Source organism: Tyto alba, unplaced genomic scaffold (assembly GCF_018691265.1).
Source record: "Tyto alba isolate M040663 unplaced genomic scaffold, T.alba_DEE_v4.0 Super-Scaffold_23, whole genome shotgun sequence".
Lineage (NCBI taxonomy): Eukaryota > Metazoa > Chordata > Aves > Strigiformes > Tytonidae > Tyto > Tyto alba.
Window position 1 is genome coordinate 6,471,768 of NW_024881297.1, and position 23,104 is coordinate 6,494,871.

At 43.7% G+C, this 23,104-nt stretch overlaps 1 protein-coding gene across 8 annotated transcripts in view; it reads right to left on the reverse strand.

Annotated features, from left to right (window-relative positions):
- ARHGAP24 (Rho GTPase activating protein 24) overlaps positions 1 to 23,104 on the reverse strand; it is a 225,847-nt gene that overhangs the window by 79,789 nt on the left and 122,954 nt on the right. Inside the window, exon 1 of one of the 8 annotated variants that reach the window (XM_032997919.2) lies at positions 8,688 to 9,807. The exons of 6 other annotated variants lie outside the window; for them this stretch is intronic. In XM_032997919.2, the coding sequence (XP_032853810.1) occupies positions 8,688 to 8,709 (22 nt within the window). In that variant the 5' untranslated portion in view covers positions 8,710 to 9,807. Of the gene's footprint in view, positions 1 to 8,682; positions 9,808 to 23,104 lie in introns of those variants that run through there. One more of the 8 variants, XM_032997921.2, reaches the window with a different exon arrangement.

The following is a 23,104-nucleotide window of genomic DNA, read 5'->3' on the forward strand; positions in this document are numbered from 1 at the left end:
CACTTCCTCCCCTCCTCCTCTTTCCTTCTACTGACCTCGGATTTTGCATAGGTATCCTCCTCCCAACTCCTCCTCCCAGGTTCCCCTTCTTAAATACGTTATCACAGAGGCACAACCACCGTCACTAATTGGCTTGGCCTTGGCCAGAGGCGGGTCCAACTTGGAGCTGGGGGAGCTTTGAAAAGCTTCTCTCAGGGGCCACTGCTGTTTCTCCCTGCCCCGCTACCAAAACCCCACCACACACAAACCCAGCGCTTCTGCTGCGTTGTGACTCTTATACCAGTGGAAGCACTTTTTTCCCCTTTTATCTCAACAACAGAGCAGCTTGTGTTGTCACCTCTTGCCCCTGAATTGGGAGACCGCATCCTGCATTCAGGTCATTCAAATGCAGAATATAGCCTCAAAGTCCTTCCAACATTGTCATTAGCATCATTTTACCTTCAGCAAAAGGAAACAACCAGGTACCCAAGGGTAAAAAAGAATTTCCATGTGTCACTTGAAGTGACAGACACAACTAAATGATTCCCACAGCTGTGAAAGGACAACAATGATGCCCTCTTAAGCTTCTTCCCTTGGTGGTCCTTAAAACTGGGTATCACATACTGTTATCAATAAATACGGTACCTTCTGCTCATGCTCTATGCACTGCCATTTTTCTGATAAAGTAGTCAGCAACAATACAGTGGAAATCTTTTTTCCCTTTTGCTCACAACAGTCAACAACACCCTATGATCAAAATGAGAATGAGAGCCATCTGAACACTTCATGTTGCCTCTTTGCAAAAGCTCCAGTTACCAGCTTTTACACCAGCAGCCTCAAAGAAGGACCCGACCCCCCTTCAGGGCAGCACACCATGCAGCAGCTATGCTGTGCCATCAGCGTGGTTCGCTCTGGCTGGTCCCTGCTTTTCACCAGGCACAAATGGCAATGGTCTGACAAGCGCATTAAAACGTATGCTATCCAAAGGTAGCCAGATGGAAACTTTTCATACAGAACCCCCCGGCGTATTTTTTTTTCCTTTAGATTCCTAAAAATAGGTCTTTAGAGGGGAATGAGGCTTTCAGGCTTTGCTTGTTTCTTTTTTAACCAGTTTTGAAAAGACTGCCTCATCCACAGGCTTTTGTTGCTTTCAGCAACTTCTAGGTCAAAAAGCAGAAGTTATACTAGCTTATATCTTTCCTGTGCATGCTTATGCAATAAAGAGAAATGGTGCACATCAAAAGCTGTTCAGGAATTGTGGCTTCTGCTCTTGCCTCCTCAGTAGCTTTTTGCTCAGCATTGATGAATTCCTTTAAAATTTCTCTGTCGCATTTTACTCTTTCTGCAAAAATCAATTAAGAATATTTACTGACCTCACAGGGGAGACGTAGCACTTCAGTTAATTAAAGCTTGTAAAGACTTTAAGATCATCCAGTGAAAGGCTTTATAGGAATGCAAAGTGCGTCATAAATCCAGAAAATGACCCAGAGACACAAAGGTCATATCTGAAGTGTGTCAATAAAGATTCCGTTTAGATTTAAAGAAAAAAGTTATAATTTAAATTACTACGACATGCTTTCCCATCGTACCTTAACTGAGATTTTACAACACAGTAATCAGAGAGGTAATAATTTCACATGCTACTTGATAAATTGGAAGGAATGTTATTTAAAGGCAATGTGCAATCTGAGATACCTGTCAGAAACTACTATCAATGTTGGTATATTATCTGCTTTAAGCTGTAAAAGGACAGAGTAAGGGCCCACACCAGCACAAGTAAAAATGTCTCTCACTACTACTTACCACTAGCTTTAAGTAAAAGCCTCTTTAAGTTTTGGTGTTAAAAAAAAAATCAGCTCCCTTCAATACTTCAGAACTGAAAGCTGACAGTGCCTGGGTTCTTACAGGGTTGAAGGACAGGATCTTCTGAGCTGCAAGGGGAGCAAACAACATGCAGACAGGCACAGGAGGTGTCTGCAAGGGCAGAGGACAGGCTGCTGCTCCTATGGCAGCAATCTTCAAGGTTAGTGGTAGATGTTGCCCCCAGGGCATCTCACGCGTACCGCTCTAAAGCAAGATACCATGCACTGGCTTAAAAACTTGCCAGCTGCCAGCCTGACTGGACAGCATCACAAGCCAAGTCACGGATCAGGGTAACTACTTTACAGTCCTGGATATAATAATTACATAGCAGTGACCGCACCGTTTCACAAGAAGTCACTGCTGCTTCAGGACCCTTCTGCTAAGTGGGAGGGTGCAAACAGTCAGGACCACAAGAGCCTGGGTACCTTTGCTTCAGTCGATAAACTACAGCCACAATGAGCACCCATACTCCTGCTGGAAAGCTGGCCCAGTGAATGTTTTTGACAGTTTGACAGTTAAGAGTGCCCTTAAAGCTACCAAAAGCTTATGTAATTTGCCATCTTCTCTGCCCCAAATCCCCACAGCATTGTTTCTTTCCTCCAAAAAGTCTTCCCTATACCATGTGCAAACCTCAGGGTGTTACGTCAGGTTTTGTAAGGTAGGCAGGAGCACAGGAGTAGGAGTGAAGCACTTAAGCAGCCGTCCTTCCCGGTTTGCCCGGTGAACATCACACTATTCAGGGTATCCAAAGCCCTTTACAAAGCAGATCTCAGCAGTGGCCTCACATTTTTAGGACCAGACAGTGACTGCTTAAGGTAAGAACTCCTATGAGGAAGGATCTCAGCATCTTCCTTCCATCGCTCCACCCAACAGCTTCCTCTGCTCCTGGACAGCCGCCTCCCCCTCACCTCCCCCAGCCACAAGCTCTCCCATGTATCAGGGTACTCCAGGGAAAAGGCAAAGTGAGCTGTGTATTTCCCAGTCTATCATCACATCTTTTGGAGATGCAGAAAAAAGTCAAAGATAAGCTCATGTTCATTTGTTCCACTGAGGATGTCAGTACTTAAATGCACTAGGTTGTAGTTAAAGAATCATTCCGGCCAGTAATGGTCATCAGACAATACACATGTGATGTGGGCAAGGTGTACAACCTCATTTTTACAGACAGTGCACCGTACAGCTTACGCAGCCGCAGAAAGGCAGATGATACTGTGATTCAGCAGTGAGGTTGCTGGCACTATCTCTTCACAGTCCTGTTTCTGAAAAAACGTTAAGTTTGCTTAGATCTGACTGATTGACCTCGTATCGCTTCAGAACACCCTTCTAAGGACTACAAAACTTCCAACCGTAGCATTTCTGATTCACTCAAGTGTGTCCAAAAATCTGATCCTCAGGCTTTTGCCAGTAGCAACCAGGATGAAGAAGCTATTTGTGGATCTGAGAAAGAAAGATGATGTAGAAGAGGGAAAGAAAACAACCAAGACATAATCCACTTCTGCAAGACTGAATTTTACTTCCAAGCCTCCTCAAATTAAGTTTAAATGAAAAAAAATATTTCCTGAAGAGATATTTCTCATTTAAAGGAGCCACAGCTCTTCTGATGCTGAGTGCCTAAATAAATATATTGCACACACTACTTTTAATGAGGACAGATTTTATCTTTGACCATTTATTGCAAGCTCCAACTGCATGGCCAGCTCTCCCGTATCTTAAGTCATGCTGGGCCTATGTTTTACACCTTCATCCTATAAATTCTTCAGTTTTCATATTAGGAGTGTGAAGTAACAGAGATCTCCAAAGACACTAACCCTCCTTTTCTTCTACACCGAAACAAAGATCTTAATGGCAGGCCACAGGAGGACAGGAACAAATGGTGTCAAAACACACCGTCTCTTTCCTCTGGTATCACAACACCATCCATCGGCTCCCCAAGTGACAGATGTTCAAAATTCAGACAAGCATGGTGGGTTTTACTGTTAGAGGAAACATTTCGAGTTTGTCCATTTAATATTGGAAACTCAGTACTTCCTCATTACAAATCCAGCTTGTTTGGAATAGAGATATCCCATGGGGAGAATGAAGTGAACCAAGCAAAGCCTGAAGCAGAATGTAAACCAGGAAGCTTAAACAACTGCTGGATGTTTTTACCTCTTCCACACATTTTCAGGAAACACTCTTCAAGTACCTAGATAGATGAGTATCATCCCGCATGGGAATGGTTCAAAGCTGCATCAGGGCAGGTTTAGACTGGACATTAGGAAGCATTTCTTTACTGAGAGGATGGTCGATCACTGGAATAGGCTTCCTAGAGAAGTGGTTGATGCCCCAAGCCTGCCAGTGTTTAAGAGGCATTTGGACAATGCCCTTAAAAATATGCTTTGACTTTTGGTCTGCCCTTAAGTGGTCAGGCAGATGGACTGGATTGCAGGTCCCTTCCAACTGAAACAGTCTCTTCTCTTCTTCTCTCCCCAAGCATATGATATTTGTTTTTAACAAACATTCTTTCCTGCTTCTAGCTGCCTCCTTTTCATTTATTGCTAAGTGTAAAATGTCAGTGAATACCTGAATTGACATCTTCCCCCTCCACAGAAGCTGGGCTTTTTATTTTTGTGTACAATGAGACCACCTCTTTACCCTGCTGCCAGATGGACTCCAAAGTGCACTGGTCCAATCAGCTACATCCAAAGATGGTATCATCCCAAAAGAGCACCAGGAAACAGATAACATGAATATCTCCAAATTTGGTTTGGTCCCTTTACAAGCTACCAGTATCATTGACCTGCAGCCTCATCCAACCCGCGTATTCTCAGAACTGCCACACCAACTCCTTAAGCGATAGTCTCCTAGTCTGACATCCCTCTTAGTGACTGCATTGTGCGGGTGACCTGTGGGGCTGTTAGGATGTTACCTGCAGAGACAAGCCTGGTCCCGGCCAAGCAGAGAGCTGTCACAACAGGGGACAGGTTTGGGCAAGGAAACCTGCACGCCCCTGGCGAGCGCTGCAGCAGCTCTGTGCCGGCCCTGGGAGCGGGTGCACTGCGCCCACTCTCGAGTCAGAAGCCCACCTCTTCCTCCTGAACTTAGATGCCCACAACACACAGCCCGGAGATCCACAGCACTCCAGCATCCGACCAGCAGACAGGGAAATCTCTGGGAGCCTGAAAACTACATAACTTTTTCATTGACAGCAAAATTCATGGCCGTGTTGTCAAGAGTGCCGTTCCCACAGCTGGGGTCAGGTTTTCACAAGGAGCTAAGAATCTATTTGCGTATCTGGAAAAGGGGAAGGTTCTCAGAAGCATCACAGACAGAACAGCTCTTGTTACAACCCGAATGAACCCAATCTGTTCCTGGTCATTTTAAAAGTCTGCCATTTACTGTCATCATTAAATCAAAGATCTGTTCCCGAGAGCAAGTTATAACTGCTCCTCTACCCAGCAGGAATGAACTGGGAGAACTTGCAACTTTTTACAGGTACTGTACATTAAAGCACTTCATAACTCTGACTTGGAATAAGAGGGAGCTGCGGTCTATAGATAATGTTCAGGTTAAGTACTTCAGTAATCTGCTACCATCTGACATTCACAGATAGAAAAGTCAGTTACTTCATTTAATGATTTAAGGATTAGAATGAGTTTGATTTTGTATCAGACTTGGCTTCAGAAGGATGAGATGGATTCATTAGAAATTAAGTTGAATTAATAAGCTACTTCTAGTTAAAATTAGCTAATGAAGTTCAGGGGGGGAAAAAAAACAAACAAAAAAACCCCAACCAAACAAACAACCAAACAAAAAAACCCAAACAAACAAACAAAAAAATATGCAACAAAACAAAACCAGAAAGCAGTTTTAAACCAGACTATGTAATCATGATTTCCAGCTCTGCATTTACAGGACGTGAAAAAAGAATGAATTTGACAGCTGCCCATCTTCACCAATAGCTCTGAAACCAGTATTTCTTTGAATTGATATTTAAATGACAAACTGAGTCTGAACTTCTCAATTTGCTTTTGAGCTGCATCACTGGGATTTGTAGCCTGCAAGAGATACCAGGTGCAGAACTTATGTGCAATCCATCTCTCTTTCATCTGAACCAAAACAACAAGCCCAGAAAGATACTGTATCTCCTTGAACTGAGATTTCTGCCCGGTATCTGAAACTGCACAGATATCGAAGTACTTTGGAAAGAGAGGGCAAGAGGCAGTGGTAGGCCATCTGCAGACGAGGGGAGGGGAGCTCTGCAATATCCACAAGCAGCTCCAGAAGAGGGGGGCTACAACACACCTCGTGGTACCACCTTTGCCAGCTGTGCTCAGGGCATGGCAGGTCACTGGAAGCACAGCATCTCACCCACTGACCAAATTAAAAGGCTTAAGGGTCTGGGGAAGAGAAAGAAGAGATTTTATATCCAAATAAATGCCTGCTTCATAAATAAATAAATATGCTCATTTCGTAACAGCTCTTGGGAGCAATACAACTACCTTCCTCTTATCTCTTATACTGCACAATCCACACTACCAAAAAAACAACACAACTGTTGCTATCTTGGGCTATTTTTAAGCAGGGTAGTTGACAATAACTGTAGATAGTTGAGAATGATTGTAGTACCTCTGAGGTAATGGAGTCTTTCGCTTTGAGGGCCATGTGTCTTTCCTATGCAGAGGTACAAAAATAACATGATTAAATGATGCAGTTAGTCACACAGACCATCTCCTGTGCCAGGGTGATTCTAGTGCATATCGGTCATGAACTGTATCGCTCACCTAAAAGGTACCAGGACTGTACTGTGCATAAGTATCCTTTGTGCAAATGCAGATACGGCACTAAGCCATACTGGTATTTCCAGAAGTGGTTTGTTTGGTGCTTGCCCATGAAACACTCAGGATAACACAAGGAGGAAGAGAGGAAGATACGATGCTGATAAAGAAACATTCAGTTAACCTTTCCAGCAGTTTGGTAATGTCCATGCATCTGATCACCATAAAGCAGACTTTGAGCTTTAACATACACAGACGTGCACAATGTCTCCCAGAAAAGTACTATTTGCCATAGCACCGAAACATTTGTCAATGAAGTTCTAATGAAATCTCATTCACTACTCCTTTTTTTCCAGAAGAAAACCCAACTAACTAATCTTAACTTATCCAGAAAGTGCAACGAGCTCCAGACCATGCAGACTCAGTTTACTGAATTCAGGTTGTGGAGTAACTGACTTGCCTTCATTTTAGTAAGTAGTGTTGAGACTGTCAACTTAGCAATTGGTGTTGAAGACAGTTTCTGGGGGATAAAATACCTGGATTGGCCAGAATCAGTGAGAACAAACCAGGCTATTTAAATTTTAATATTTGAGTATTTCTTTAAACAAGCTCCAAACCATTAATTATCTAAACTCGCATAAACATAACATTATTAGTGAATTACCTGAACTCAGTTCATGCAAATTTAAGCCAACACATGCTATAGCTACTCTGCTTGCACCATCTGCCCTGTTCACGTGCAGATGCACACATCTAGCAGGAATACCCTGAAAACCTGATTATGGAACTGCCACTTCACCTCTCTTTTCAAACGCACCTCAAGCTGAGGCAGAGAACATGACCACAGCAGTGCAGAGAGCAGTACAAGAACAGTGCGTTTCAGTAATACCCATTTCTAGTGCACAGGAGGCTGCAGCAGCTCAGCATGCTGAAAGCCAGGCAGGTAAACAGAGTTCATGGCAATTCAACTGTTGCCCATCTTTGCATTCTCTACCAAATACCTCAAAAGAGGCAGCACGTCATGCTATTTTAAGATAATGGTATCATTAAGGGTAAAATGCATGCAGTTATTTTAAACCACAGCAATGCAGCTAACCTGCATCAAGGATCACCCCAAACTCTGGGTCTGACTCTGAAGCAAGGAATCTGCAAACACTTCACAACTGCGTTAAAACAAAACAAAACAAAAAAAAATGGTGAAAATGCAAGACAGCGAATTACTGGCCAGCTACCCAAGGTATATTACATGTGCAAAAGTTTCCCTGCCCAAGCCCAGCTGCTGCTCCAGCACCCTGCGAAAGCTGGAAGCTCCTGTGTGACCAGAAGGCTGAAATCCTCTCAAGGAAACGAAGCACACCTGAAGGAGCCGTTACACAGCATCGATCAACCCTGGTGATCTGAAGCGGCCAGGAGGCAGGCAGGGCGCTGCCGAAACCCTGGCAGTACCACAGCAGGCTGCGACACGACATGGACTAGGGAAATAATAAATCCTAGGAAATAAATCCGAAGCTTGGAGCTCCCCCCCGGCACAGGCACACGCTGGCGGCGGAGTGGGGGCCGGCACGGCGGCCGGGGCCACCGCCCGCCCCCGCTGCTCGCTCGCTGGCGGCCACCTCTCCCCCTGACTCCGTCGCCCGGGCCCTCGGGGCACCGTGCGCTGCGGGGGGGCTGCCAACGTGGGGACCGGGCACGCCGGGAGCACGCCCCCAACCGCCCGGCTGCTCTCTTTGACAAGTTAATACAGTTCGCGGAGGGGAACGGATCGCGGTACTTGCTGCAGGCTACTCACCCGGGCACTGAAATGGCAGTATCTCTTTAAAAGCAGAATGCCTCCGCTTTGGGAAACTTATTTCTGTTTTGCTATTGTCATTTGCTAACTTGCCCCAGATCCTGTAAAATCCCAGAAAAGGCAAGCAAACGAGAAGAGATTATTTAAAAGATGACAGTCAGGACAGGAATTTGTGGAATGAAATCTTTAAGGGCAGGAGCAGATAGAGACAGCCAGCTAATGTTTTCATGCCCCGTCTCTGACCAGCAATTCATTTCACGAGCAGACCAAGGGTTACAAGACAACTTAAAATACCTGACCGTGATGGGTGCTTCTCTGCATCAGCTGGGTGTCCTTGGCATAGCTAGCAAGCTCCCCTGTCTCCTCCGCCGCCTTTTCCAGCAGACCCCTCACGATCACGATGTCGCAGTTCCCCGGGCCTTACAATCAAGTGGTTTGTTGTAAGAGAACTAAAAATAGTGCTGAATCTTTCACTGAAGCACTTGCCTGTCAGCCCATGTGTTAGCGAGCCCTACAGACCTTTAATATTAAATATAGCCCAAATCCACATGGAAATACGGCCATTGACTTTTTACAAAATATGCTGGGGCGCTTTTTTTTGGAGGGGGGGGGGAGGGGAGGGCTTGGTTAATTTTTTTTTTTTTTTTTAAGACAGCACAAAATAAATCCTTTTTTCTAACCACTAAAAGATGAAATTAGCAGAGTTGTTTTAAGACTATCCTCAGGGAAAGAGTGAGTCACTTAAGCTGCTTTTATGATAAAAGATCTCTGGAAGAATATCTCCAAGCTGTTCAGAGATCCGTGTGCCCCCCTGAAAAACAAAGTTCCACATGGCTGGGTTTTTTGGTTTTGTGTTGTTTGTTTTTAATAGTTTGAACACCTGCTTCCACTGCAGAGTTAGTGCTAGCATGGGAAACAGCAGGATTTCATACTGGCTAACACCTCCAGAGGGTGATTAACAGAAGCATCTGTCCTGCAGGGCTGTTAATAAGGTCCACAGAAAAGAGCACAAAGTGGCCCATAAGGACACTGCATATGAAAGTTTATGGCATAGGTTGAGAAGTCCAGGAAAAAAAAAAATCTCAGAGGAATTACTTTTGCAAAGCTTCCCATTACTGTGGTCTGAAAACAATCACTGAAGACAAAGGCTGCAAAAGATGTCATTCAAGACACAGATGCCAGTGCTGCTGCCAATGTCCAAGCTGGGATCCCAGAAGCAGATTCAGACGCAAAACTTCCAGTCAGCACTTACCAGACACACATGTTCACACTGGGGTACACTAGTAGATAAGCCAAGAAATGAGAAGGTGCAGGTGATGGCTGGCAACAACCACTTGTGGCATTTTAAAAGGCTGGTAAAGCCACAATCATTCTCCTGATAGTTGCTTCAGCTGTGAAGTGGGCAGCAGAGCACGCCTGACAGCAAGCCAGGATGTCCAAACCAGAGAGAGTTAAGTCTCACTGATGCTGGTGGACTCTACTCTGTAAAAGCATCTAGAAATCCAGACTTGGTCACATAATACACACTAGCGAGAAGGTGGCATCTGTGACTTAAGTCTTTGCTGCACCGAATCACTATATGATGTCTCTACTTAGTAATTTTAAGTCAGGATAAATTTGTAAGAAAGTTATTTCTTCACCTCAACAAATAAACGGCCACTGCCAGAGAAACTTTTCAGAAGTAGCTCTCTGGGCTAGAGCAGTACACACAACACACAGAGCAAAAGAGAAATCTATAGATACATATATTTCAAAGGAAGATTCTAGGATGGAAGTAAGCACTGAAATGTTGGAGAGTTACTGGGAATATCAGAGGAGAGAACAAAGTTCTTACTAGTTTAGCCTCACTTCACCATCTGTTCCTTGCCATGAGTCAATCCCAATGAGAAACTACTTCAAAACACATTTTAGGACCAGCTGCACCCAATGAAGTCACCAGAGGAAGGGAATATTCCCCTCCCAATACATCATACTCATGCTACACAGCAGCTTCTTGCCCTACCAAAATCAAGGGGAATGCTACCATTAATATGAACACAACCCTGGGTCACAGCCTCTTGCACTCATGGTGAACAAGTATCCCACTCAATATTGTTTTTCTCAATAATTCACAACTTTCTACCCAGTCAGAGGGGCAATGAGAGAGCTACAAACATCACCCTGCCCGTCAGGTCCGAGCAGCCAGCTTTCTGCAGCTGCTTCTCCTACAAGTGCATTCATCTATGGAGTGATGAGAGAATACCAGGTTGGAAGGGACCTCAAGGGTCACCTGGTCCAACCTTTCTTGGCAAAAGCACAGTCTAGACAAGATGGCCCAGCACTCTGTTCAGCTGAATCTTAAAAGTGCCTAATGTTGGGGAATCCACCAGTTCCCTGGGAAGATTATTCCAATGTGATTATTCCAATGGAAGATTGTTCTCACTGCGAAAAATTTTCCTCTTGTGTCCAGTCAGAATCTCCCCAGAAGTAACTTGTACCCAACACCCCTTGTCTTTTCCAAGTGACTCCTTGTAAAAAAGCAGTCTCCATCTTCTGTGTCACCACCCTTTAAATACTGGAACATGGTGACAAGGTCTCCCCTAGGTCATCTTTTCTCCAGGCTGAACAAACCCCGTTCCCTCAGCCTTTCCTCATACGGGACGCTTCCCAGTCCTTTGGTCATCTTCGTGGCCCTTCTCGGGACCCTCTCCAGCCTGTCCACATCTTTTTGTATAGAGGGGACCAAAACTGAGCACAGGATTCCAGGTGTGGCCTGACAAGCGCCGAGTAGAGCGGGATAATGTCTCTTTATCTCTGCTGGGGATGCCCTTGATGCAACCCAGCATCCTGTTGGCTTTCTTTGCCGCTGCAGCCCGCTGCTCCCTCCTACCGAGCTTGTGTCCCCCGGGTCCCTTTCCACAGAGCTGCTCCCCAGATGGGTAGATCCCAGCCTGGGCTGCCCTCCTGGGTGATGTTTTCCCAGGTGCAAGACCTTACGTTTGCCTTTGTTGAACTTCATAAGATTCTTGTTAGCCCACCCTTCCAGCCTCTCCAGGTCTCCCTGCAGAGTGGCTCTTCATTCTGAAGTGTCCGCTTCCCCAGGCGGTTTGTATCATCGTCAAACTTCACGAGGGTACACTCGATCCCATCACCCAGATCACTTACGAAGACACTAAACAGTGTTGGGCCCAATATCGCTCCCCGGGGGACCCCACTTGGGACAGGGTGCCAGGCTGAAAAGGAGCTATTTCCCCCCCACCTCTGGGTGCAGCCTGGCAGCCGGTTCCCCCCCCACTGACCACTCGTCTAGGCCGTCACGTACCAGTTTCTCTAGCAGGAGGCTGCGGGGAACTGTGCTGAAAGCCCTGGAGAAATCCAGGCAGGCAATGCCCACTGCTCGCCCCGCCTCAACCGAGCAGGTTCCTTCGTCGTAGGAGGTGACTGGGTTTGTCCAGCACCATTTGCCCTGGGTGTATCCATGCCGGATTTTCCCAATCACGTGCTTCATTTGACTTGTGAGAGCCCCCAGGGGATTTCATTCCATAACTTTCCCACGGGCTAAAGTAAGGCTGAGGGGCCTGTCATTTCCTGGATCCTCCTTTAAGCCCTTCCCATGGATGAGGGTGACATTAGCCTTCTTCCAGCCTTCTAGGATGTCCCCTGATCTCCACAACTTCTCAAAGATTATGGAGAGCGGCCTCGCAACCACATCAGCCAGCTCTTTTAACACCTGTGGGTGGATATTGTCAGGGCCCATTGATTTGTAGGGGTCAAGCTCCTGTAATAATTCACATACCAAATCTTCTTTCACAAATGATGGGTCTATGTTTGCATCAACCTGGATTTTTGTTCCCAAGGCCTCAGAACCAACAGTGCTGGTAAAGACGGAGTTGAAATTGTTGAGAACCTGTGCCTTTTCAGTGTTGTTGGTGACTAATTCACCTCCCCTGTTTAACAGTGGGCCAGCAGCATAAGCATTCAACATACAGCCACTGCCCAAGGAGTCAGACATTGGCTGACACTACGCAGGGAAAGAAGAACAGAAATACAGGACCATGGTTGCCAAGATTTAGAGAAGTTCACTACTGAACCTGCAATGAGATTGCTACTGCCACTGCCCTACAGACAGCTGAACCACATCACAGCAAGTATGCAGTGTCTGTCATTGAAAATGCTGAGGTTAAGCCTCCCTGTCCTCCTGAGAAAATTCTTTCTGAACATCCACCTAAATCCCTTGGAGTATAGTGGTCCCATATAGCAGTGGGACAGACTACAAGATGAATTTGGTCGGTAGCTAGCCTGTAAATCTACTGCATAGTTTGGCCCAAACCATATGAGCAAGATGACAGTCACCTCCTGGGCCCAAGAATACCCTGGAAAACAGTGGTAGTTTTTTTAACCATTTGAGACAAAACCTCTAAAGCTTTGTGCTGTAGGATTCCTCATTACAAGTCGGGGTTAACCTGATGAATCCTGTCTGTTACCACACCTAAGTGATTCAGCTGGGCTTGGGAGAGCACTGAAGAAGCCCAGGGAAAAGCTGTGACACGAATCTGCAGAGTTCCCTGGACACCTGCTCTACTCAGAGCTCAAAAGTGAAGACTCCGAACGCGAGTGCTCACAACTGACATAAATTGCGGCTCCCAGTACAAATTTAGAAGTTATTACTTCTATTCGCTATGATAAGTCAATTTGCCCACCTGCAAAACTATCAAAAGCAACTGAATGTGTCGTTAACATCTCAAATTATGTTCGAATCCTTTGGTAAACTGACTGCAATTTGCTGTGGGTAGCTCAGCAATGCTGCTTTTGTGCCCCAACAGTTTTCTAATTGGGTGCATGTATTTACACCTTACATATAGGGAAGAGGATAAATACTGTGGGAGCATGACTTATGGACAGTCACACCATCCAAAAGTGAAGATTAATCACTGGTGAAAAGTGTAAAGCATGATACAGAACATAATTCTATATTCTGAAGGACCAGTCTGGTAACTTCAAAAAACACAACTAATGCTTAAAACTTGCTCAGTGTCAAAATCACAACCTTGAGTCTTCACGCTGTGTAAAGCAAAAGAGTGAGTTACACTTCGACTACCTTAAACTTTTTGGAGGGTAGGGCTTTTTAAAAATAGTTTCTAAAGCTCAGGAGTTACAGCTCCTGATTAAGCACAGTAACTCAAGAAGATAAAACACCATTTCTGTGTGTGAATGGTTAATTATACATTTCACCTAAGCAAGTCAATAGCCTCACAAGGTGCACTACATCAAAAATCAGGTTCTCAACTTCTGAATTCCCTCAGTAAAAATTACACTACAAATAGCCTTCCACCTTACCTGCAGTTCATGGAAAAGGCAAGAAATCCCTCTCTATTCCCTTTGCTGTCTCACACTTCTGCTCTCTGTTGCATCAGGAAATACTTAGAGCAACCTTCCGTAAACAGCACGTGTTTCTGTGTCTGCCCCAGCACTGTGGGGTTGCGTTCCTGAAGTTTTTGCATGTGGGCTGACACCTGGGCTGCTGGGGCAGGGAGCAGCTGTGTGTGTAGGTGGGCAGGGAGGGAATGACAGGAGGGACAGGGAGACAGGAAATTTAGCAACTTTGCTGCCTGCAGATGTCACAATCCCAACTGCGGCTCCCTGCGTCAAGACTGTTTAACAAGTTTTCCTCTCCTGCTGGCTGGCCAAGATGAGGGGGACTGTTTCGCTGGACATTTTGCTTTCTTCCCCTAGTACCACCACTAGCAATAAATTACGCTTCTTACTGGATGAAACAAACTGCTTAGTAATTTCTACTCTGCCTCCAAGTTCTGCCGCTTAAAGTATTTGCTTCGTTTCCAACATCCCAAGGAAAAGATCCTTCGTTATTACTGGACAGACTGTAACTGAGCACACTGGGATTATTTTTAATACTTCATGTGACTTCAGTAAGCAAATTTTTTTCATAGTGCATGCTTAAATGGGACTCGAGCCTCTTCCTCCCTGCAGTTTTAGAAGCTTAAGGCAGGAACATTTTCAGAGGTGCCAGCTGGGCTACACCCATAAGAAAAGGCAGCAGTACACAGAAATGTGAATTGTAAGGATCATTTGCTAATGTAAATTTAGCTGTCCTGCATATCCCTTGTGCTTTATGACATATGCTTAATAATATGACCACATATGTATTAAAGAATGAGGTATGAAGGAAGACAGCCAAGCAGTGTAGGTACTCACAGAATACTACTAAGGGGAATCTTTAATATACTTATCAGTCCCCAACTGCTTAGGGAATTTAGTGTGATGGGTACACTTTGGGTTCTTTGTTAAAAGCTCCCAGAAAACATAGGGATATCCAGATTTGGGTCTGCCCTCCACATTATCAGCAAGTCTCATTGTCAGTAAAATAATCTCTATTGAAAGTAAAGCAGTCAGCGTGGCCCTCAAAATTACTAAAAGCAGCATGACAATGATAGGAATTATTAGATGTTCCTATGAGAAGCTGAACTGTTCTTTTGATTACTCTGCTGGATAAAACTGTGCTATACACGTTCCACGGGTAGGTGAAAAGTCAGTCACAAGCACAACCATAACTGCAAACTAAAGGAAATATTAAGAGTGAGACAAGATTACAATCACAGAAAATGAGAATCAGGCACAAAAATGATTTCCTATGAGATACAGTTGCAGCATCTGGTTTTACATATTCTAACACAGGAATAAATCTTCTTGAGTGCTTTCCTCTATTTCCTTCCAACTTCACTGCAGTCCAAATCCAATTCAGCTGATGTATAAGAGATGAGCCTTTCTCTGCATGTTTGTGCATTGGGATTTGAGTTGGTTATATTCACACAGCTCGCAGGGATGCCCAAATAACTCTGAATATTACATACTGATATCTTCTCATGGAAACTTCTGTCAGCTGTACCATGTGAAGGACTCTCAGCTGCACAGCCATTTAACTCACACAATTACATTTTTGGCTGCTCTTCTGCCTTGCAGCTTAAAGAAACCCTCTCCAGGAGCTAAGTCACAAGAAGGAATTGCCAAAATATGCTACTTCTCAAAGAGCTTAGTCCTAAGGGAAATGGGAGACATGAGAAATGTTATAGCAGGTCTGGAAGAAAACATCAGAAAAAATTTATTGTGCTGTTGTAACCCATAAGGACAACATCTTTTCTATCTTCCTCATATCTGTTTGTTGTATTTGAAATGCATGGGTTCATAAACACAAATTTGTACGCAAATTGCACTTCAAACTAACTCACTTTCAGTTTTGATGCTGGGAAGGTATGGTGTTTGTGTGATGCATCTGTCTTCTTGACATAAGCAAACACCAGCTGTTACTTGCTTGGTTTAAAAAGAATGAGTAAACAAAAATTTATTCATTAAATGGGGAATTCAGAAAGCTTAGATGTGGATTCAAAACTTATTACACAATCCTGTCAGCTTTGAGTGAGAGAGAGCATATCAGACAGGACAGATACTCCAGTGCATTCTCTGTACTAGTGACTTGGCACTTTATTTACATGCGCCATTAACATCTTGTCTGACATAACTAAGTGTGGACATCGGTATCTCATGGGCTTAAGCAAAATCAAGTCATATATATGCTGAGAAGTGTCCATATGCTTGTTCCACCTCTATCTTCCTCTGCATCACAGTGAAATGCTGGTGACAGCACTGTCTTGTTTTTAAATCAGAAAATAAGCAGAGGTTCTGAAGAGGAATATGGTTTTCAGGTTTGAGCATGAAAAATAACCCCCTAGGTGAGCCAGAAAAACACATTACTTGCTCTTGCATGGAAAACAAAACTTCTCAAACTCTTTGCCTTTGGGAAACAGAGATGGCACATTCTGCAAGTCACAGGGTTTGTTTCCCAGATATTTTTCCAACAGCTCAGTGACACGTGGCACCAGTGGGGTACAGCTCATCTGCAACACCACAGTTGTGAATCCAACTCTTTAGAGCTGTTCCCTCCTGCATCATCAGTTCAAACACAACCCTGGTCTGAAATGACTGAAATCTGCTGCCATAGCCTGACACCTGCAAAGCAGCTCCAGTAACACAAGACGGTGGTTTCAGTCCCATTGCTGCTGGAGAAGTATCACCATAAAAATTACTGTAACCAGTAGCACCTCTGATACCAGCTCAATAAAAGGGGTGAAGGGCAGGGCACGCGTGGAGGATGGACTCTGACTTTGTCCTGTGATTTCTTCTTGATTTGGACAGAAAGGTTTACAGAAGAGACATACTGAGTCTCTGCTCTCTTAAAACTTCTGGGTATTCTCTTGCCTGCCAACTCTCAGACACGCTTGACAATACTATAATTTCTGCTGGGTTATGATAAATTAGATGCTGATAACCACTGTTTTGCTGAAAGGGTGAAAACATACTTCCCCAGAAGTGCTTTGTCTTTTTATATCATCTGTGGGACCTTCAAAGGTCCTACAGAAAACTGTGACTTACAGCTAATTTATAAAATATTAATAATACGCAAATCATGCATATGGACCCTGGTAGTTTTCCTAAATTACAGAAGAGACCTGTCTTACCCTGTGTAACTTGGTCTCTGTCAGGAGATCAAATACTGTTTCTTTCTGATTAGGACATGGAATAATGCAAGCTTATATTTATTCCAAAGCTTCCAGGAGAGGAGAGCAGTGACAGGGCAAGAGTTAGCTGTGCACTACCATTTCCCAACTCACATACAGACACATCAGCTGCAACGTGACAGCTAGGATCAGTAGGTTATTCCAGAAACATGGACTCAACAGCAAGCTGGAAGGTAAAGCTAAATTTCTGTACTTTACATCACTCTAACTTTGAGAAAGGGTCAAGGGAAGACACAGCAAGAAAGCAGAAATCTTGCTACTGTCCACAGAAGTGCCTTTATGCAGTCTATAAGCAGAGACAAAAGAGTGGTGAATACTCATTTTCTATATCCCTCATAGCTAAATCCAAAAATACCATATATTAAATACTGTCTTGCCCAGGGACTAAGAGAACAGTTATTCCTACGGCTAATGCTAATAAAATATGTTTGAGAAGGAGTTATGTAAGCAAACAGATTATTCCTCTAGGCTGCAGTAAACAGATAAATCTTTTTATCCCCCTTCCACGGTTAGCAAAATGAATGTAATGAGGCAACAGTGAAATAGCTAAAACAGACCTGAGAGAGGCAACTCTAAGAACAGAAATGTAATGTATTCATTCCCCAGCTGTTGCCACTACTCGCTCCACCACCATTGCTACCTAGGCTAAAAATAATAAATTACATATTTGCTTTGCCCTGGGTAGAGATGCCCTCAGCAGACACACTCCCGTTCTGCAGTGAACGTAGGTGATAGCTGTGACCTTATTTCCAATTTGGCTCGCTCAGCCACAGTATGGGGTGGGCATCCCCAAGGAGTCCCGGAAATTACTACTCCAAAGTGCTTCCTATCTGAATGGCCAGTTTTTGCTGGCTGTTGGAGCTGAGCTGTCACACTTGCTGCACAACTTTTAGCAGCTACTGAAAACCCCCTAATTTATTGGTCAGTCCAGGCTAGAGAAGAAAAAAGTTGCAAGTGTCTTCCAAAGGGTAGGATCAAATCCTGCTCAGAGCAGAGCCCTCTCAGTAAACATCTAGGCTTGTTGCCAGCGCTCTGTGAAGGATCTGTTTTACACACAAACAGAGGCTTGGGGATGGACTCACAGCTCCAATGATATTTATGGGCTTTTTATTCTGACAGGGCTTCTTAGAGCCTTCCACCCTGCTGTGCTGCCCTGACCTGTGCAGCAAGTTCACTGCAACCCTGATGCCTGTGGACATGAACACAAGATCTAGTTTTGTTTCCTCCTTTGGGAAACAGGAATGTGACTTTTTATACTGTAATCACCCCTGAACCAATCCAATATACTTCCAAGCTCAGCATGGTCTTACACTGTTTGGATAACCTTTTCCTATACTTCCATCAATTGCACGCTTTTCCAAGGAGACAGAGCACAATTTCTTTTCCCCTTCACCCTAAACGTGTGGTCCTTACAGAGTGCTGAGAATCAGAAACACCCTGAAGGCTGCCATGTACTGTGTGCATCAGTGTCTACAACAAGCATGTTGGGAACTTTGAGGAACTAAACAAAGTCAAACCCAACTCTGTGTTAAGGAGGGCCATCCTCCCGATGTGACACACATATACATACTCCATCCACAAGTACAAGCACCCACAAAGCCTTGGCTCAGGTACTCTATGCATATCTGTATCTTACACACTATCACACCAGGAGACATAACTGTTTGATAACATTTGGAAATAGCCAGAACTATTTACTGAAGGATAAATAACAAAAACTTTTCCAACCGGTGCAGTTGTACAGTGAGGGGCAACCTTCAGACACTGTACAATGCACAGGATATGTTATGTTCTGTAAAAATCATTTAAATAATTTCAACTGAAGTAAGAGTACTTCAAAAGCATACATGAATTTCTCATTAATATGAGAAATCTACAGATGCAGCAGGTTCCAAACTTCAGATGTGCATTCACCATCAGAAGTCTCCCTTATTTTGTGTCTCCTTCTCTTTATACCTTTTCTCCTTGGCAACATACCTACATCTGGTAGCACATGACTACTTCTTCTGATGCTCATTGCTTTCTTTTTAAAGCCTATCCAGACAAAATGTGTACATAGGCATGGTATTACAGCTGGACAAGCAGCACTTACAAAGCCCCAGTGTTCTTCCACGTACTAGATGAAGTACAGTCCGGCACCATCAGGATTTACAAACACACCTGTCTTAGCTGACATCCTTCCTTCAAACAAACTGAAATAGCTCAACAAATTCCTGCAGATGACAGCTGAGACAGAAAACAGTGCAATTCGTGGGCATTCACCAGGAAGCTTGCTATCTCTTGGATAAAAGGTGGCCTAGCTGGTCAAAGACAACCTAATTCTTGTATTTTGAAGAAATTGGATACGTAAAAACTAAAGTAAAAGCTATTATTTTTACCAAGTGTCATTAGAGGAAAAGAGAGCATCTGAAGCTGTTTCCTTGTGCTCTTTGCAGACTACTAGATTTTATCCAGAGCCTCCCATACAGTTGTTCAGACCTTTTCAGACATTTAAATCTCTTCAAGTCCTGACAAATCCCTTCCTACAGGTTCCAGCAACATTTGAGACACTGTCCTGCAGCTGAAAAGGCAGGAATCGGGCAGTATTTTCCAACAGCACCTTTTATCATCAACTCATATATTGCAGCAGAAAGAAGATGATCTCACTCAGAGATAAGAGTGTTGGCAGACAATATTTCAATACTGGTAGAGCAGTACCAGCTCTCAAAAAGCTTCATCTGTTCAGCAGGTACTTCAGCTCTATATAAGGGGGATCCCAACTCAAGTAATACACCAGCCACAAGGCGCTTGCTACTTCAGCAGACACAGACTGCATGGAAAAGTTGGGTCAGCACATTTTGAAAACTTAAATAAAATTGATTCTGGATTAAAATTATCAAGTGATTTCCCTCTTGGCCTTCCTGGGAATTGATTCTGTCTACACAATTAAACTGTATAAAGATTTTCTCTGAAGCTATAAAAGCCTTTTATTTATCGCTGCATCTCATCATATTAAACACCCTGCTCTAATCTATTACAAGTTGATGGGATGACAAGTACTAAATTTGCATTTAAAGCACTACAAAACTTTATTTATCAATTTCCATCTGAATTAAGAGCAATCTTCTCTTGAGCTGACTACTTTGTACGAACTCAGCAACACAGTGCTAGCAGGGAATAAATAGATGAACAATGCTTTTTATTAATCTCTGTTTCATGACTGTTCTGGCCTATCTGAAACCCTCGCCAATAGCGGCTGTACTACTGGACAGTCATCTGTCTGCACAGCAACGGTCACGCAGGCAGCCCCTGCACAGCCTCCCATACTATGCTGACAGAATACAGTCTCTTGTTGGCAGTAGCTCCCCAGCCTCAGACTTTGCCTCCTCCACCCAGCCCCACCGTTCTTCCACTCTGAGGAACGGAAGCAGCTGGCCAAGACATGGCACCAGAAACATGGCTTTGGTTAAGGCATTAAACGTTTCTTAATCTGTGGCCCATACTGAGTATCTATTGACCAAGGTTTAGTTATGGTAAATAAATAACTTTCATATACCTTGTACTACCCGAAATCTACAGTAGCAGCTGTGGCTAGCACAAGGTAGCGATGCAATAGTAAAACAAGACCTAATAGCAAAAGCAAAATTGTAAAAGAAAAATTACGCAGCTCAGAAATGAGATGCTGCAGTATACATCTCGTTACAAGTACAGCCTGACATTATGCCTTAGTAACCCCCGTGCTCTAGGGTCAGTGCATCTTCCTGAGGGCATCACTGAATTATACCCTAAATCTAAGAAGCTGTGGAGAGAACTGAAAATATAACCTACACAGATGGCACGATTTTATCCAAGTTGAACATGTCAATCTGCTCATTTAATTAAAACCCTTTTCCCTCCTTGGTTGGTGGAAGGACTGTACAGCAGAAATGGCACCAGAACAGCTGTTAGTAAATTTGTCAAAGCAGCAGGATGATTGCTTTTACTATGGTGTCTTCTGAAGGACCACTCTACTTACATTTCTACTGATCTATCATGACAAATCTGGTAAATACTACCTCTCCTTTGGCTGCTCTACAGGCCAGCGTAAGCCAAGTTCTTTGGTGAAAGTCGTTTGCTTTAAGGAAACATCATATGATTATGGGCAGCCTTTTTTCAGATTTCAGGATAAAACCCTTTAATGATGAAAAGCATGCCTTAATTTTAGATAGGCCTTTCTCCACATTTTCTTTTGTCTTGTCTGTTCAGGATTCCCATGAAAAACTGCAGTCATGGGTTAAGACAGGAAAAAAGAACTTGGAGATTGGCTTGTCTAAGACAAGGGAAGGCCTGTATCATAATCCACATTTTGGTAGCATGAAGAGCATCCATGGCAAAGTGAAATCTGCAGGTGCACAGAAGAGTCTAATCACCCTGGTGCCCAAGCCAGAGTCACAACCCATGCATGATCAACCTGTTCTGTACAGAGCAGATCGGGACACGGGAGGGCAGAGGTGCCAGTGAGCTTTTGCTCCAGGAACTGAACCACATCAGTGAAATGCTTTTGAAACATTTGTATTACAAAAAGCAATCCAGTTACCAAGGAAGGCAAAATAATTGCCAGCAATGTCAAAGGGAGGACACAACTGTTTAAAGCAAATGTGACCTTCCAACTCTGTTTACAGAGCAGGTAATCTGAAACAATGTAAGAAAATACTACATTTTAATGGGGTAACTTTTTCTTTTCTAGCTAGAGAAGTTACACTTCCAAAGACTAAAATATGCAATGTAACACAGTGAAGAGTTTTATCTCAAAATAGTGTTCAAAGAGCCAGACACACACAGGAATGCTACAGGGTCAGCCACACAATGAAGAAGGGCAAGGGGCTTTCAAAAGGAACAGTCAGGGCTGTCAAGCTGCAAAGGAGGCACTACGCCAAAGTGCAATCCTCTTACCAGAGATCTGCCTGTTTGAACAAAGACAACTCCAGGCCCAGTAAGCAAAATTTTCTATGCAAAAGCTCTTTGAATCTGAGATGCTCCAAGACAATGAGAACAAGTATAGTTTATGAAAGCAATGTTAATAGAGATATTACCTGTTTTCCATAAGAATCACTCAGAGTGCTTTTCAAACTCAGTTACCATCACTTCAGTTTATCAGTATGCAAATTAAAGGAATTAGGCAGTAAGTGGCTCACTTGATTTCAAGTGAATATTAAAAGATAAGAGGAGGCTGAAAAACAACCTGGGTCCACGCTAAGGTGATTCACAAGCTGTAAATATAAAGTTATACTTTATAGCACTAGGGAAGGTGCAAAAAGAAGAGGAACAAAACCTTAAAAGGATCTGAAAGGATCTTTGGCATCTTTAAACATCATTGACCCTGCAAAACCCATTAATAAAATTACTATACAACTCCTCTTTTTCCTATTACACCCACCTTGGAGCATCTCATTGCTCATACTTAGCTGGAAACCAGCAAATATGAAGTAATTTGACATTACCTAAACATGCACTTACACAGAACCACTGAATGAGCGGCTTCCTTCTGAAGGTTCTCTCAAACTTGGTTTTTAAGATACTTCTTAACATCAGAACTGCTTTGGCTTGGCTCTAGCCTCCCTTCACTTCAGCAGGTAGGGTTTGCCACAACCAAAGAGGAAATCAACTATTATTTCATACAAGGAAACACATAATGGATGTCTTCAGGAGCTAGAAAATATTTCTTTTCAGCCTGGAAAAGAGTTTAATCTTGAGGTAGCCCGGAGATGAGCGGTTCACAGGCAGGGGGATCAATACATAAAAGGGCAGGACTAAAAGTGTGGTCCAACCCTGCTCTGTTGCCGTAAGGGACCAAGTCAGTGCTCCAGACACAGGCTGGGGATTCACAGACCACTCGTTACTCTGCCATCATGGGTCTCCTAATTGTGCCCTATATGCCAAGTAATTTTTTTCTGTTCAAAGCTAACATACTAAGAGCCAATATAAAGGAAATGAATATGGAGTAAGTCCCCCAATGAATTAAGGACTGGTTATTGCCTATGCATACTTTAACCAGCAGTAATTCCTTCCTTATTAAGCACTTATTCTTAGCTATTTTATGACAAAATCCAACTGTACTCAGCTCTTAGAGAAAATGGAGTACCTTTCCACGAAAGATTAGGAGGTAATGCTGAGATGCTCACATCTCT